General features: G+C 34.8%; 2 protein-coding genes across 6 annotated transcripts in view; one reads left to right on the forward strand and one right to left on the reverse strand.

Annotated features, from left to right (window-relative positions):
• Positions 1 to 7,200, forward strand: part of LOC114366804 (alpha-tocopherol transfer protein-like) — a 30,226-nt gene extending 23,026 nt beyond the window's left edge. For both annotated transcript variants that reach the window (XM_028323791.1, XM_028323792.1), the window contains exons 3-7: positions 2,469 to 2,563; positions 2,959 to 3,112; positions 4,811 to 5,004; positions 5,522 to 5,783; positions 6,100 to 7,200. In XM_028323791.1, coding sequence (XP_028179592.1) covers positions 2,469 to 2,563; positions 2,959 to 3,112; positions 4,811 to 5,004; positions 5,522 to 5,783; positions 6,100 to 6,131 — 737 coding nt within the window. In that variant the 3' untranslated portion in view covers positions 6,132 to 7,200. The remainder of the gene's footprint in view (positions 1 to 2,468; positions 2,564 to 2,958; positions 3,113 to 4,810; positions 5,005 to 5,521; positions 5,784 to 6,099) is intronic.
• LOC114366805 (clavesin-1) lies at positions 6,508 to 15,394 on the reverse strand. Of its 4 annotated transcripts, none has more exons than XM_028323795.1 (5): positions 15,304 to 15,394; positions 12,156 to 12,306; positions 11,149 to 11,342; positions 9,229 to 9,490; positions 6,508 to 8,528 (listed from the first exon to the last, which is right to left on the reverse strand). In XM_028323795.1, the coding sequence occupies exons 1-5, from the start codon at positions 15,352 to 15,354 to the stop codon at positions 8,482 to 8,484; spliced, it is 705 nt and encodes a 234-aa protein (XP_028179596.1). In that variant the 5' UTR covers positions 15,355 to 15,394; the 3' UTR covers positions 6,508 to 8,481. The 4 variants fall into 4 exon arrangements, with proteins under 4 accessions (XP_028179596.1, XP_028179594.1, XP_028179597.1 ...); XM_028323793.1 differs by having other exon boundaries at positions 12,153 to 12,306; XM_028323796.1 differs by lacking the exon at positions 12,156 to 12,306 and adding an exon at positions 13,359 to 13,509.
• Positions 15,395 to 16,483: the final 1,089 nt, after the last annotated feature.

The raw sequence follows: 16,483 nt of genomic DNA on the forward strand, positions 1-16,483 counted from the left end.
TCCTAAATGGCTTGGCTAGTTATGACAAAGATGAACAGCTCTTAGATAGGTACTAATTAGGTACTAAAATAAACATAAACTAGTCGAGTTCAAGTTTCGTCAATTAGCACCGGAATTCTTACATAGTTATTTTTATATTTTTTCCCGCTTTTGTAGTTCGTATGATGAACTAATTATTTTTTCAGAAGCAATTTGGCTTTTTGTTTACGATAATAGTCATTAAAGCATTTTTGAATGACATCCTGTTTTTTACACTCAATATTAGATTACACGTTTTTGTTTTAAAATAGCACCGTATATCAACTAAAATACACTATAGTTGTCCTAAATAGTAATTTTAACACTTTAAAAACAAATATATAAATGTGAACAGTTCTAAAATAATACCAGAACAGATCTATGTAAATCCCCGAAATCGTTAGTCAAATATTGTCGTCTCCGATTGTCCTAGTGACTGGTAATTTTAACATCCTCTAATATAAATAAATATTAATTCTGAACACACACATAAGTACCTACATTTGAAGTCTATTTTGTAAATTATTTACGGCAACAAAAGTCTTCACTTATTTGTGAAACTATTAACAAATAAACATCAAAGAGTCGTTTAATCTTCGTTAATCCGACTAGATTTTTTTATTCATTAGTAAATAATTATCTTATTCGGTTACGTAATTCAATATTGAACAAAAACGATTATAGATTTATTCTGCTTGAAAAAACTAATCTACCTAATACCGTCTCATAATGAGACTCTCAAATGGAACTTACCACTCATCATCACGCTGGTTACGTTGATTCGTTTTAGGATTCCTTCTGAGTTATGAAAAAAAAGAAAACCTTGAACTATCCATGTGTCTATATGCCTGATCTGTGACTGTTTTTGTTAAGACCAGATACATCCCAATAATAAGTTTTTTATCAACAGAAAAATAGTTTGCAATGTACGTAAGTAAGCAAAAAAAGAGTAACAGACAGTTTCGTCTAGCTAGCACTGAACTACCCATACATACAAAAGATGCCACACACTTGATTTGTCACTTGTGTACCTCGAAAAATCATCTTTTGAAGACATTTCAACTTATCATTTCTTTCATCACTTATGATTGGTTACAATAACATACATGACGAGTGTATGACGAATGATGACTTGTGATCTTGGGGCCAAGCAATCAGCTTATTAGCATAATCGCCGGTGCTTACAGTTGGTAAGGATCATTGAGCGCGGTGTCAAGATGGCTCTCAGGCTGTCTGCACCATAAGTGCCTGCAAGAATACCTAAATGTGTACTCAAAATGCTGGAAAGCATGGTTACTGAAAGTTATTTGGATTCTTTACTAGAAAATGTTCAATATTTGGACAAACGGTACATCAAACTTTGTACAGAAAATTAATTAAATCTGCTGAAATTTAATCTATATATCTCTAGCCTTACAAAAATATTCATGTTTTTAAATAGTTCATTTGGGTTTGGATTTATAAAGCCGATAACACTTAAAAGTTGATAACACTTGAACAACTTAGCATAAGTTTGTAAAAAATCACTTTGATTCTGACGTCTGAAATCGGAAATGTTTTTGCAGTATCATTTTTGATTTAATTAGTAATTTTCCTTATTCTGACTCATTGTTGTTGGATAATTCACACAAAAGCTCATGCATAGTGGTGGTAATTGAAAAGAAACACAATACTTAAGTCGGATATTTTTAATTTATACATCTTAAACGCAGAAAATTATATATTTGTATAAACTTAGTCACTATTAACTCTACCATGGCCTTCCTCAACAGATATTGACTTTTACTTAAAAACATTTGAAGAACAACTCATACAATAACTAAATTGCTTTTACCTGACAGAAAAGCATGAAAAATTTATTATATCCTTGAAATGTGCTTGGTACGAGTATATGTATACGATTTTCATTTTATTTAGGTAGGAGATTGTTTCAAGAACAACTTTTTCATTTTGTGGTTTAACCAATCTATCAGCAATTTATATCGTAGGTACATAAAACATTAATATGCGCATTGTGGGTTTTTATTTTTGGCCCACGCTTATAAAAACCAAGGTCAAGATATCGTCAAATATTTTTTGTTCCGGGAAAAGATTTGGCTGTTATGTAAATTGTAATTATCATGGGATATCTAATGTCTTGTTATTGGAAATGTAGGCATTGTTCAATAAATCTAATGGCATTTTTTTCTCTGGATATGGAGAGCCAAAATTTTTCTGGCCTACTATAAGTTCAACACTGCTTATATTGATGTCATAAAAGCATATGGTAAAGATATCATGAACATGTACATTTATGTCCGGAGTCACGGACGTTAATTAAGTACAATTTAAGTAGGTATGTTTTTCCGTTAACTTGTCACCATAGTACAAGCTCTACATTGAAGCGTGATAATCGGTGAGACAGTTATAATAACATACCATGTAATAGCTTATGTATGCTTTTGTTACAGAGGATAAAGATTTGTACGTGCCTTTAGAGAGTGACGCTTGGCTGATCAGATTCCTCAGGCCATGCAAGTTCTATCCAGAGAGTGCCTATGATTTGGTAAGTTAAGCCTTAAAAGTATCTACATCTAAATATACAATAACTCAAAGGTGACTGACTGACTGACTGACTGATATAGTGATCTATCAACGCACAGCCCAAACCACTGGACGGATCGGGCTGAAATTTGGCATCGTAGATGTTATGACGTAGGCATCCGCTAAGAAAGGATTTTACGAAACTCCTCCACCCCTAAGGGGGTAAACGGATCCACGCGTACGAAGTCGCGGACGGCCGCTATTCGTATTGTTACGGAGTGAAGCGACGAGCTCGCTTCAGCATCCTAATGGACTCGCAGCCTCATTCCTTTGTTCGTAAACACAAAATTAAATCAAGTTTAGCTCTTTTCAATATTTACAATAATATTCTGATCATACTATTTGTTCGTTTCACAGATCAAACGCTACTACGCCTTCAAGTTGAAGCACCACAAGCACTACGATGGCCTGATCCCCAGCAAGGAAACCAACATCTTCAACCAGAACATCTTGACAGTGCTCCCGAATAGAGACCACCTCGGTCGCAGAATACTAGTCCTTGAACTAGGCAGTAAGTAGCATTTTGTTTTGCCTGCCCTTCCGCGTTCCACCTGCATTCTAGTTAGTCAAAAGGCGGATGAAACGCTACGAACGAATAAATATTTTATCGTAACTTTTTACCTAATTGGATGGATCATTAATTTCAAACTTTATTTTTCAAATGAATATACCTCACCATGTATGCAAACAAAGTAGGTAAACAAAATCTTTATACTGTAAATCTGTAAGAATTTTCCATATTAATCACGTTTGTTATGATGATGCTTTATAGCGTTTGAAATTAACGCTTCAATTACACGCTACCGCATATAAAGTCTTTGTATAGGTCAATAAAACAACAATAAATAATACTAGGTACGATGCGTCTATAATAACATAGTAGGTAAATTCGTGTATCATAATTTCTTATGTTTGTGTATAAAAATGACCTTTATATCTAACTAATAACATTTTAATTTTTTAACCGCATCATCAGGAAAACCCATTTAGGGGTATAATTACGAGTAAGGCTGTGACTTCTCGATACAGCTCTTACTTTTTTAGACACAAGTTTGACAACGAATAAATTATTTTATGGAAGAAATGATTGGTTCACAACTTTTTTATAACAAATTACATTGGGTTACTACGATGCAGTTTAGTGCTACGGTGCCTCTACTAAATGCTACGGTTTTTTAGACAATTTTTTGGACGCACTACACTGGTTTTATCACTTGTCGTGTACTCACGGCCTTAGATAAAAACAAATCGTATAATATTACACATTATAAACTCAGTCACCGGAAAATTAACCAAATTACAGTTTCATGATAGAAGCAAATACTACCTACGTATTTTCATCGGACGTCATCTAACTTACAACTCGATATCAAAGACATTTACAATGCGATACATTACCTCCACTGTTATTATTATTCCAGACATATCTTCCGGGTCAATATGGCAATAAAAAAGGAATGAAAGATACGTGAAAACTACAAATAAGTACATAATTAAAGGTGTGTTATATACGCATTTAGTGCACTTGTTATTGCATTTGCGTACATTGCATTTGCATGTTATATGTCTCGAGAGACCTTATACTGTATTAGGTGTTCTTATATTGGTATTAGACCAAGTTTAAATGTCAATATATTGCTCACATTGAACTTAAAATGAACCTAAAACTATTCTTGGAGTGAAGGAGAACTGGATTGTAAAAGATTAGCGAGTAATATGATTTTAACGTTCATTATTGTATCTACGTTATTAAAAATAATCAAGTCCCTAAGATTGTAAGAGGATAATCCATAACAAAAACAAACCTTATACTACATAGTTAAAACATTGTAATAAGATTAAAACATAAATACTTAATCTGTATTGATCCAACGAAGAATAATGACTTGACCTGATAATCATCAATCAAAATTAATCACGGCAGATCTGCAATCTTGTATGCAAATGATGTTATCATTACACTGGATAAATTAAAAGGTACCTTACCAACCTCAGTATCAAAAACTCTTTTCTATTTTTTTTTTCAAATAGTAGTGCCTAGTTTTCAAAGAATGTACCTGCAGACGAGAGCAGTGAACACATTGCAACTACATAATCATCATCATGGTCATTTTGGGCTTGCAATGTTTTATGTATGTACATTTAAGATACCTTGATGATTATCTTGAAATGCTCGTTTGTACTTATGAAACTCCACATACCTTTCCAGAACACTGGAACCACAACAAATGCACGCTGGACGAAGTGTTCAAAGGCTGTGTGCTGTTCTTGGAAGCCGCCATGTTGGAGCCAGAGACTCAGATCTGCGGCGCCGTGGTCATCTTTGACATGGAGGGCCTGTCCATGCAGCAGGTCTGGCAGTTCACGCCACCCTTCGCCAAGAGAATCGTCGACTGGCTTCAGGTAATCAACGTTACAAACATTTAATGTAAAATTGTGATTAATTAGATACTTATAATGACGTAATTGGGTTCTGATTCTGTAATTATATCTATCCCACTTTTTGCGGTAACAATTAGGTCAATAAAACTATCCCATTGGACTTAGAAATTAAATAGGATAGAAATAGGATAGGTGTCGTCTTTAACTAGGTAAGTGATATAGGAAGAGCTGAATAAAATATTGCCAGTGAAGTTCTAACAGTGTGCAAGTGAAAAATGTATTTTAAGGGAGATTGGTCGGAAAAAATCACGCGATCTTTCTTCATCCAATGGCATCAAAATGAACTGAAGATTTTGGAGTTTTATGATGATACCGATTCTACTTCTAAGTACAATGCACGAGTCCAACTCATACTTGACTGTTTTTAGAATCATTGATGACGATTTAAACTAAACAAATGATATCTTACCTGATCCTCTCTCTGTAATCAACTATCAATTAATTTCGTAGATCTAATTGTATGAATTTTCAATTTCAGGAAAGCATACCAGTCCGAGTCAAAGGCCTCTACATAATCAACCAGCCGTACGTGTTCAACATGGTGTTCCAACTCTTCAAGCCGTTCCTTAGAGAGAAGCTGCGCTCGCGCATCATCTTCCTCGGCAGCGACCGCGAGGCGCTCCACAAGCATATCAGCCCGAAGTGCTTGCCTGCTTGCTATGGGGGCACTGTAAACATCCCCAGGGTTACTGGACCACAATGGTTGGAACTGCTGCTGATGTGCGACCAAGAATTTTGTGGTGAGTGGGATTTCGATACTTTGAGGCCATCAAGTATAAGTTTGTGGCATTTTAGTTATAGTGGCCTTCATATTAAACAAATTGTCGCTAAGCTGATCTATATTCTGCACTTGTGCCATTCTGAAGTGTAACACCTACTTTTTAACCCCCGATACAAAAAGAGAAGGGTTTTGTAGACTAATGCTGCGGTATTTGTATATCACTATTTCAGCGACGACATCATTTTGTTGTGTGTATAGCCTTAGCAGGACCACCACTACTACGTAGGATTTCATTGCCATGTTTTTAATAAATCAATCGTTTTTCTTCTTTTCAGCCATCAATTCCTACGGGTACAAGAAAAAATGATCATCGTACAACAGAATCTACAATTAATTAAATATTAACATATCTTGTATGTGATTTTAGCAATTTGAGCGCCAATGAACAGCAAGTAACGTATATTTAATTGTCGTGCGTAATAGATTATACCTATTTTAATTTTACTGCCTATGCAAAATGATTTTATTCAATGTAATTTCTTAGCGAATAAAATAGAAATTTAAAAATACTTACTCGTATCATATCATGATCTTATTACTAAGTCGTTCGCGTTTAAGTTCGTTCATTGAAATTGCTTGTAAAACATTCCAAATATCACAAATATGTTATAAATATTTTTATAGTTTTGTCCACGGATAAAATATGTATTTTTATAATGTAACTATTTTTCACTTAGGCATAAATGAAGAAAATATCTTAGAATGATTGCCATTTAGAAATAATACCTCAAGTGATATAAAAGTATATTCATAATGTCATAGACCAAGCATGTTTGTTTATACACATAGAGGAATATAGTTTTATATGTCGATGTTGCTGTTAGGTAGAGTTTCTTTTATATGTGTGCGTATAATTGTGATGTGTTTAATATTCTATGTATATGCTCTAGACGAGTAGTACAGATGTTTATGAAATAGATCCTAAATGTTCAACATGAAGAAATTAGTTATAATATTATGCTATAGGCTGTGATATATTCTTATTTATAAATATTGTATTTGATATATTATTTAAGTTAATTCAAAATCATTGAAACTTTAGTTGCTCCTATATTACATAACTTAGACATATTTTATGAGAATTGGCTATTCAATGAAAGTAGGGTATCTACGTTTTACGTGATATTATTTACCCTATTATTGGTAAGTAGATTTAGGTTGAGCTCAAATAATAAATTAAGTAAAACAAGGAACTGAGACCAACGTTTTATTCATCAAACCTTGTTATCGAATTCATTTACTTGCCTTATTTTTATGAAACCACTGTATTAAAAATATTATAAAAAGAAGAAGTAGAAATATTTAGTGCAATTAAAGTTATTATTGCCCGAGATATGGTGGCAATACTCTTTCATAAAACTGGTAGAAAAAATAAATATTGTGTAAAAGGTATGTTGTCTGTTAAAATTTAGAATAATAAACAAATAATATTTTTAAAACGTAGTTTTATTTTTATTGTATTATTACCGATACAACCAAAACCGCATTTGTACACAATTTAACAATAAGTTATATTTATTAAAACGGTAACTAAAATACATAGTACGTACTTTGATCTTCTTTTTCCATTGTGAGTGTTGTAAATAGGCTGAGGTCACAACCAGTCAGAAATTAACACCCGTATTCACAAACATTACTATGAGGCGCACAGAATTACACACGAACCAATCACAGAACTCTATTCAACGCTGTGAGTTCGATTTACTGATAAGAAAGCATCATTTGTGAATACGGGCGTTAAAAACCCTATGGATTAGACAGGATCAATCGAATTGAATACGTACTTGGCGTAATTTATAAGTTATAATAACTTACTTATACCTAGACGTAACTATGAAAATGTGACCAAGACAGTTTTCCGACATTATAAATACGTACCTATTGGCATTAAAATCCTAATAAAACTAAGTTTGTGAACTCAAAATGTATGAAATGGATATGGTGAATGTTATGTTTATCACAGATGATATTTTGATAGAACTCAATTTCATGGCTCTGAAAATGCTTTCATAATAATTTGGTCTACCATACATACTGGTAACTGGAACAGCCAATCACAGTATTTGACTTACTATGTCATATTATAATAAATAACCTGGTTAGTTCCAGTCACATTATGTTATATCTTATTAAAATAACGATTACAATAGGGATCTATTAACATTGGTTCACTATACTGAGAGTTTGAACTTGGACATTTTATTTAATTTACCTTACACGAGTATAATGACATCCTTTTACCACATTTCATAACTTGAGTATCAAAAATAAATAAATTTATTACTTGTAACGAGTGATAATTTTAAGTTTTTATTCTTAGTTGTTTTTATTATTGCCTGAAGTTTACATTATTATTATTTTACTTACATGACACCAAAATCCATTTGGCTGTTAGAACACTTTTTTCATAGAAAATACTAAGACGTAACCCGCTACCAAATCAACTGCAGTAAAAATTTCTTAAAACGAACATTCAACTAAAAGGTAGGTACAGTTTAACCTTAAATTGTACAAAATGGTCCCGAAATGTAGGTTTATAGTGTACCCTATATCATAATGTATGATAATTGCGGCTTTATACGCTAAGGGCCCGCCCGCTGGAGGTCATGACGCGTGGGCGTCCCGTGACCCGCGACGTGTGCTGCATGCCAGCGCGGTCACTTTGTTTTGTTGTTGTTGCTGACGTAGCCGTAGGAGTTGGCAGCTAGAATGAAAAACGTAACTGTATTTTCGGTATTTTCATTTGGTTTAAACGAGTATTTCTACAGACTTGAATACTTAAACTGTTTGGTTGGACAATATTGGAACCAATTGGAACAATTAAATATATCAACCATTAGTTTCCTTAACCTGACCTTACTTAAATGAAGTCAAATGACATGTCATTGTGTTACAAGTTGGGAATTGACTTGAGTAAGGAACCATGTTCGACTTAACTAAAGTTTTATAGTATCCGAACCCAAAATGTAAAGGGAAAATGTCTCGTAGTTACGTTAGCGCTTTACATTCTAAGCCTGCGGTCGTAGGGCAAATCCCATAAGGGGCATGGTATGATGAGCATACATTATGGGTCTTGCTTGTATATGCAAGTGAAGTATGTTTATTGCCTATCATGCTGTCCTTTCTTTGGGGCCAGGAGGTCAATTCCACCAACAAATAAAAAACTAGGTTGGACTAGAAACGATTTGCCAAGCGATTTCTTATCTGTTTATTCGTAGTATGAGAGTGACATAAATGTTAATAATATTTTTACATATAAATTTGTTTTGCTCCACACATTACCCAGCCAAAAGAATAATTTAATTTAGTAGAGTTTACTAGACCGAATGTGGCAGAAATTTTTGCCCCCACTGGGAATCAAACCTAGGACTAATTTATTTGCAAAATAAGAGGCTTTTAAATACCTTTGAAATCTTCCTCGTAGTGACGGAGCATTTGCCACAAAATCTTCCCGGAGATCTCAGGGTCAGGCAAGGTGCCTCCATGGCGTAACCTCAACGCGCTCGCGTCGACATGCGCCAATAACGATTGTTTATTGCTCCCGTGGAAGTGTATGCGCGAGCGCAGCTTCTCGCGTAAGAAAGGCTTGAAGATCGCGAATAGCATATTGAAGATGTATGGTTGGTTGATGATGTGCACAGCTTTTAGACGGATCGGGACGCAGTCCTGGAAATAGTTTAAACATTAATTAAGGAAAGTAGGACGCAAGTTTGATCATTGTTTGATGTTTCTACGAGAATAGTCATCAGCAGGGCAGAATGAGCACTTAAGTATGTCTCTTTGATTGTTACAGTGAGATTATAAGCTAGGTTCCCAATTTTTACTCTTAATTCGATAGTATAAACCCCAAGGACCATTGCACCTTTTAAAAAGGTATCATTATATTGAATTAAAACTACTGTCCAAACCAAACTAAGAGGTTTCATTTAATGTAGGTAAGAAGTAGGTAGCTACTTCAAGCACATAGGTATTTAAATGTGTCCAGACAAAACAATTTGAAACAAATAATTTTAAAGGCATTCGTTTTGGGCTTCTTACAAGAAACGTTTCTACTGACAGTCGTAACGTGTGGTTTTGTGTCAGTAATTGCACTTAACTATAGTGTACGTCTTAATGACTGCCTGCCTGCGCTTTGTGGAGTCATGAGATCCTATTGCACAAAAATTTAAGAAATGAACAAGACGTGTTTACAAAAATGGAGGTTTATACTGTAGCAAAATCTTAACATACTTAAATTTCCTTACGTTCAATGCTCGTTTTCACCATCAATCTCTAATTTTTAAGTGACCCCTGTCGTAACACATAACAGGAATTTTGTTTTTATAGGGGTCACTTAAAAAGGATTGATGCATTGATGGTGAAAACGGCTTATCTCATCAAGAATGATTACATTTCTTTTAATCATCATCATTTTAGTCATAGGACTTCCACTGCTGAACATAGCCCTCCCGGGCCTCCCCCAATGATTTCCATATCGCCCGGTTGGATGCAGACCGTTTAGCGGCCAGCACATTGCATTACATTTCACTAAGAAAATATTATACAATGTACGTAAGGAGATCACGTAAATGTTCTTGTTAACTCTTATTTGAGGTAAAAAGCAAAATTTTTTCAAAACATCAAACAACAGCACTTCAAAAACATGAAACTTAAAAATCTATATTACATCAAATGCTTGGTATGTAGACCTATATTATGTGACACCATTTGTAGGTAGGTACTACGTAGGTACTTAACAAGTGCGGTTCATTGGTAATCTTGGCACAATTTCATATGGATGACGCATGTGGATGCGTCCATTGAATAGCCGATAACCAATTATCGCCAATTTACATGGCCACTGGCCATTGATCTTAGGATTTGCAATATGGCGGGGTCATAAACTTTATGGTATAAAAAAACAGATTTTTGCATTGAAAACACTAACATGTTATGTAAACTATAAGATCATTTTTAACTTGCACTAAACTTTTTCCTCATCTTTGATCTTTCCTAATAAACACCATTAGCATTTTGGTAACGAATAAAGTAAATATTGGTCTAAATGTTGTTTTATGTATGACTTATGCCAGTTTTCATCATCAATCTATAATTTTTAAATGACCCCTATGAAACCAAAATTCCTGTTATAAATGTTACCGTAGAGGTCACATAAAAATTAGGGATTGATGGTGAAAACGGGCATTAGTCCCCGTGCAAAAATCCACATCGTATACCCATCAATCTGCTGTTTTAAGAAACAGATATTTTTAAAGAAACGACCTGACGTTTTAACACATTAGAACTACTTAAATTGCAGACCTAGACATGTAATGTAATATTACCTGTATCCAGTCCACGATCATCTTGGCAAAGGAAGGCGTGAACTGCATGACTTGCGAGAACGACAGCCCCTTCATATCCAGTATGGAGACGACCCCGTTGATCTGCGTGAGTGGTTCCACCATAGCCGCCTCCAAGCCTAGCTGGATCCCTCGGAACACCTCCGTCAGGGATACGTCCCGCGGGTTCCAGTTAGCTGTAGAAAGACACTGTTATTTACAACTGGTGTAATTTTAGATAAGAGAACATTAAAAGCTAAAACAAGCATTTTATTTACAGTCTGATGTTCATTTGACTGTACCTACTGTTGTGAAGTTGAATAAACTTTTATTTATTATTCTATGTAATATGATAGTCACTTCAGTTTTTATTGGATCAAAAACGAGCTCGTGTTTGCGAGAAGCTTGTTTTGACGCACATATTTTAAGCTCAGTTACCTACTAACAATTAACGCATACAACTACAATAAAAAGTCACTATAAAAATGAATAAATTAGCTATAAAAATATTAATTACTACCTGCTGCCTTAAATTTTTAACCCAGTACAGAGGCCCAAAATTGCCACTTTGTTCAAATTTTATGCCATTAATTCAAACTCTAATGGCAAGTTTTGTGCTTTTATTATTTAATCTCAACATGTTATTTTGAATATAATTACTTACCCGATAATTATTATCAGTATAATTTCAGTAAGCAGATGAGGCGAGATAAATGCGAAACATGACATGATAAAATTGTAAAATGACAAATGATTTCATGATTAAAATTAATGAGTACTTTCATTACGATCAATATTAAGTTCCTAACAACATAGGCTTCTGAATTCAGATATGATATGTGGCAAATGAGAAATGACTTCTGTGATAATAGCAGCCTTTCTTTACAAGAGTTTTCTTAAGCTAGAAGACTCATGACTCTTCTGAAGATGAAGTTGATTTATTTAGAATATGATAATGTTATGTTAGTAAACCAATGGCCCATGAATGATCAAAAGACAAATAGTACCACCCGACTCAACGAGCATTAGCCTGCGGCCGTGCTGGTCCCTTGGCGATAGAATTGACACGATGGAGTGGTCGAACGCAGCTCGGACTGAAGTTGGTGTCAGGTCATAGCACTGGTCGGAGTGCGCGGTCCGGAATTTGTAGTATGCTTGTATCTGAAATTATAAAAAGATTATTTTAAAAATATACAGTGTGTTACTGCGGCTTTTTGCAACAATACAACGTAAGTAAGTCAGTCTTTTAGATGCAAGGTTGATAGAGTTGCAAGAGCGATATAATTGCAACGTAGATGCGCCTACCTAAAACTCCATTTCACCAAACATGTAGATTACATAATAAATAAAGTAAAGACGCTATATAATAAACTCACACTGTTTGTTAGGCCTACCTGGGGTGTTCACCCCGACAATGTTAAAATTATCTATGAGCACGTCGTGGAACCGATAATTTGTTACGGTGCTGCGATATGGTCCTCTGCACTCCGATACAAGTACATTGTACAACGTCTTCTATCAACGCAGAGGCTTTTCGCCATTAAAATAACACAAGGCTTCCGCACAATCAGCACTGCCGCATCCATATCACTGGCGCAGTTAACACCTCTCCCTGCCAAAGTCTCAATGGTTGCGGACATAGAAACCACTAAACTTACCGGATTTACACCATTTCTGCCGTGCGACGTTGTGATTGAAACCCCTTGCCCACCAGCCGAACTCCTTCATCCCTCTGAAAGGGTAGGTATAGAGTTCACGGAAATTACTTCCACCAGTGATCTTATTCAGATAGAAGCCAACTACACCCGGCTTATCTTCACCGACGGGAGCAAACANTACGAGTCACATAGGCTAAATCTCTATAAAATGTAGGTATGAAATGAAACGCCTCCATCCTCTGCTGGCGCGCCAGCAGAGGATGGAGGCCCCTGGAGAACAGGGGCCCCAAGCACGTGCTTGTAGTGCTTATACGTTAATCCGCCACTGATTACGATCAATATTAAGTTCCTAACTACATAGGCTTCTGAGTTCAGATATTATATGTGGCAAATGAGAAATGACTTCTGTGATAATAGCAGCCTTTCTTTACAAGAGTTTTCTTAAGCTAGAAGACTCATGACTCTTCTGAAGATGAAGTTGATTTATTTAGAATATGATAATGTTATGTTAGTAAACCAATGGCCCATGAATGATCAAAAGACAAATAGTACCACCCGACTCAACGAGCATTAGCCTGCGGCCGTGCTGGTCCCTTGGCGAGAGAATTGACACGATGGAGTGGTCGAACGCAGCTCGGACTGACGTTGGTGTCAGGTCATAGCACTGGTCGGAGTGCGCGGTCCGGAATTTGTAGTATGCTTGAATCTGAAATTATAAAAATATTATTTTTCAAATATACAGTGTATTACTGTGACTTTTTGCGATACAAATGCGTGTTAGCCTTTGATGAAGTGTTGATAGAGTTGCATAGAGCAATACAATCGCAACGCAGATGTGCGGGTGTTAACGCTGCAAAATTTGCAGTGAAATATGCAGATATGCGCAAGCATATTATCTAATATTAGAAATTTTATCTAAGTTAACAGCTTTATTTGTAATTTATAACATGATCGATCATTCATCTCCTTTTCTTCTGGAAGACGTTCATAGCTGGACAAAGCCCTTCCCAAAGGATTTTCACAAGAACCGGTAAGTGCTTCATGCAACCTTCACCGCATAAAGCCGCTTAAATTGAAATAAGTTTTTGTTGGAATAAAAACGTCGTGATTTCTTATTTCCTGGCTTATTTTTTCCGTAGCAATTTTATATACCTAGGCATCTACTCATTTAATGGGCAAAAAGTTGCCGCATAATTTACTAAGTGTTGACGCCAATGAGAATTTTCTTTAGAATTAAACGTCTAAAGGTCTTATAATGGCTTAGTTAGATGTAAACTGTTTATCATGCAAATGATACCTTCACTCGGATAAGTATACGGTTAGTTACAAGCCAATTTATTTGAGCCTTGACCGGTCGACCACCTGAGGATCAAGGCATAGAAAGAACAAAAGCGTAATAACACCTATTTGTGAACAGGATGTCAACTTTATGCAGTTTATTTACCAACCCACCGACATAACTCTTTATTGTTAAAAATCATAGAAATTACAATTCCTTAAGTTGATTCTTTTGAAATAAAGCCGCTACACCATGCTGCCGGGCTTGGTGTGTAGAGTCCTTAAATCTACTTAATATCACCCAAAATCAATAAATAAAATATTCTTGGACATTTTACACTGCGTCTCTAGTCCCAAACTAAGCAAAGCTTGTACTATGGGCACTAGATAACAACAACCTATAACCCTGATATCTGTAACGTACCCTCAACTGGTATATTCATGAGAATTTATGCTTAGTAATAAATGTGCAAAATACGCTTGTAATCTTCCTGCTTCAAAAATCGTTCAAGGTTTAACCTTAATCTGTCTTAGCCATGACCATGTTTATAAGGTCTTATGGTCGATATTTAATAAAAACCAAATATGTATTTATTATAATTTTACTAACATTATATTAGGAATATTGTTAATAGCTTTTATTTGGTCTTATTCTAAAGCTCAATAGTTACAAAAACAAAACAAGAACATGTAACTTATTCAAGTCTTACAAGTTTTGTAACCATCATCATCATCAAGGTAATAAATAAAAAATACATACGTCAGCACTTATGTAATTTTTCATGCGTACATCATTAACCGGCTTTATTGATGTCGGTTAAGAGCAGTTTTCGCGTGCTTGTTAATTTCATTCGTGATTTTATCGCGGGTACTTAGTAAAAAATACAAGGTTAAGACCTTGAGTTTCAAATTAAGTTCCAGGTTCAATATACTCACTCGTAACCCACTTTGCTTTGTAATAAATTCATAGATTTTTACAAAAATAACTTCTGGTTATTTTTCTTTGTAATTAAAACAATGTAACAGAAAGGACTTATGGTACAAATTTGATTTAAGATTAGTTGACTCAAAATACAACCTGTAAACTGTACGTTAACCTCAGTTAAGCTAGAAAGCGTGTGAAGAGTCGTTTTATTGTCATCCAAATGTTAAAGTACTTGGAAAAACTGTGCATTTCACGACTTAATTGGAAATAAGTAAACTCTTTGTATTTATAACTTACCCTTTTGTAAGCACTTTCTGCATAAAACTTGCATGGCCGCAGGAATTTCATTAGGAACTCATTGTTGTCTATCGGTATTACTAGTCCGGTCTCTCCTGGAAAAGAAAAAAAACAATAAGAATGATTAAATAAATTGAATTTGGATTTCATGTATTTTTTTTATAATCCAGCATTTTTACAGGGTAAAAAAAAGTTTTGTAACTATATGTATGGTAAGTCAGCCTTTAGGTTAGGTAAGTAATTAAGTAAGGTAACTAACTAAAGAGTTTGTGCAGGATATTTTGTGGTACAGGTAGAGTCAGAAAGGATATAACAGGAAAAAAGTGGCTTAGTAGGATATTGATATTTGTATCAAATAGTTAATAGAAGGTGGCATCTAAATGCCACCTAGACGCTAACGTCTAGACACCAATGTCACATTATTAATACGCACAAGGTTTTCAAGTTGTATTTAACGAATGCACACACATAGAGTGTATCAAAATGATTAAATCAACTCAGTAAAAAACTCTCTGTAAAAACTAAGTAAAACTCATTTATTTCTGTAAGTAGGCTTTAAAAAAGCGCTTTTACACGTTCCAGTGTTAACCCTACCACTGCTTCAGGACAATAAATGGGCCAGTGCTGAGAAGAAGCAGCGCAAGAAACTCAGACATTATTGTCAGCCTCTTTTTCAAAGGTTTACAGGTTTTCAAAATACATAGTTATAAATATTTATGCGAGCTAGGCAGTTACGCATCCCAAACATTTTTATCTTTTAAATAATCATCGACTTTATAGTAGCCCTTTTTCATTAAGATACTTTAAATATGTGATTTGAATTTATGAATGGGTAGTTCTACAACAGTTTGTGGTAATTTATTAAATAATTTAATACATTTCCCCATAAATGAATTCCCAATCTTATGCATTCTGAAATTTGGAACGGCAAGTTTATTTTTGTTTCTTGTATTAAAGTTATGCAAATCGCTCTTTTTCGTGAATTGCTCTATATTTTTGCGAACATATAAAAGAAGAAGAAGAGTAACTTAAATAAACAAGCAACAGCAACCTTTCTACTCGCAGGCTTCATCATGTGGAGGATGAATTCTTCGAGGGAAATGTATGATTCTTATATGTTTCTTCATAGAGCATGATATGACGCAAGCATCGGCTGCGCAAGATCTGCATTAAAGTTTGC

The sequence above is a fragment of the Ostrinia furnacalis genome, unplaced genomic scaffold, assembly GCF_004193835.3.
Source record: "Ostrinia furnacalis isolate ACB-3 unplaced genomic scaffold, ASM419383v2 OfSCF0694, whole genome shotgun sequence".
Classification (NCBI taxonomy): Eukaryota; Metazoa; Arthropoda; class Insecta; order Lepidoptera; family Crambidae; genus Ostrinia; species Ostrinia furnacalis.

Bases quoted from the DNA above. Each gene is read 5' to 3' on its own strand.
- LOC114366805 (XM_028323793.1), bottom strand. From the start codon at position 15,354: ATGAAATTCCTGCGGCCATGCAAGTTTTATGCAGAAAGTGCTTACAAA. The intron at 12,307-15,303 runs GTAAGTTATAAA...TTATAATTTCAG, and splicing joins CAGAAAGTGCTTACAAAAGG to ATACAAGCATACTACAAATT. The intron at 11,343-12,152 runs GTACTATTTGTC...GTCTTTCTACAG, and splicing joins AATGCTCGTTGAGTCGGGTG to CTAACTGGAACCCGCGGGAC.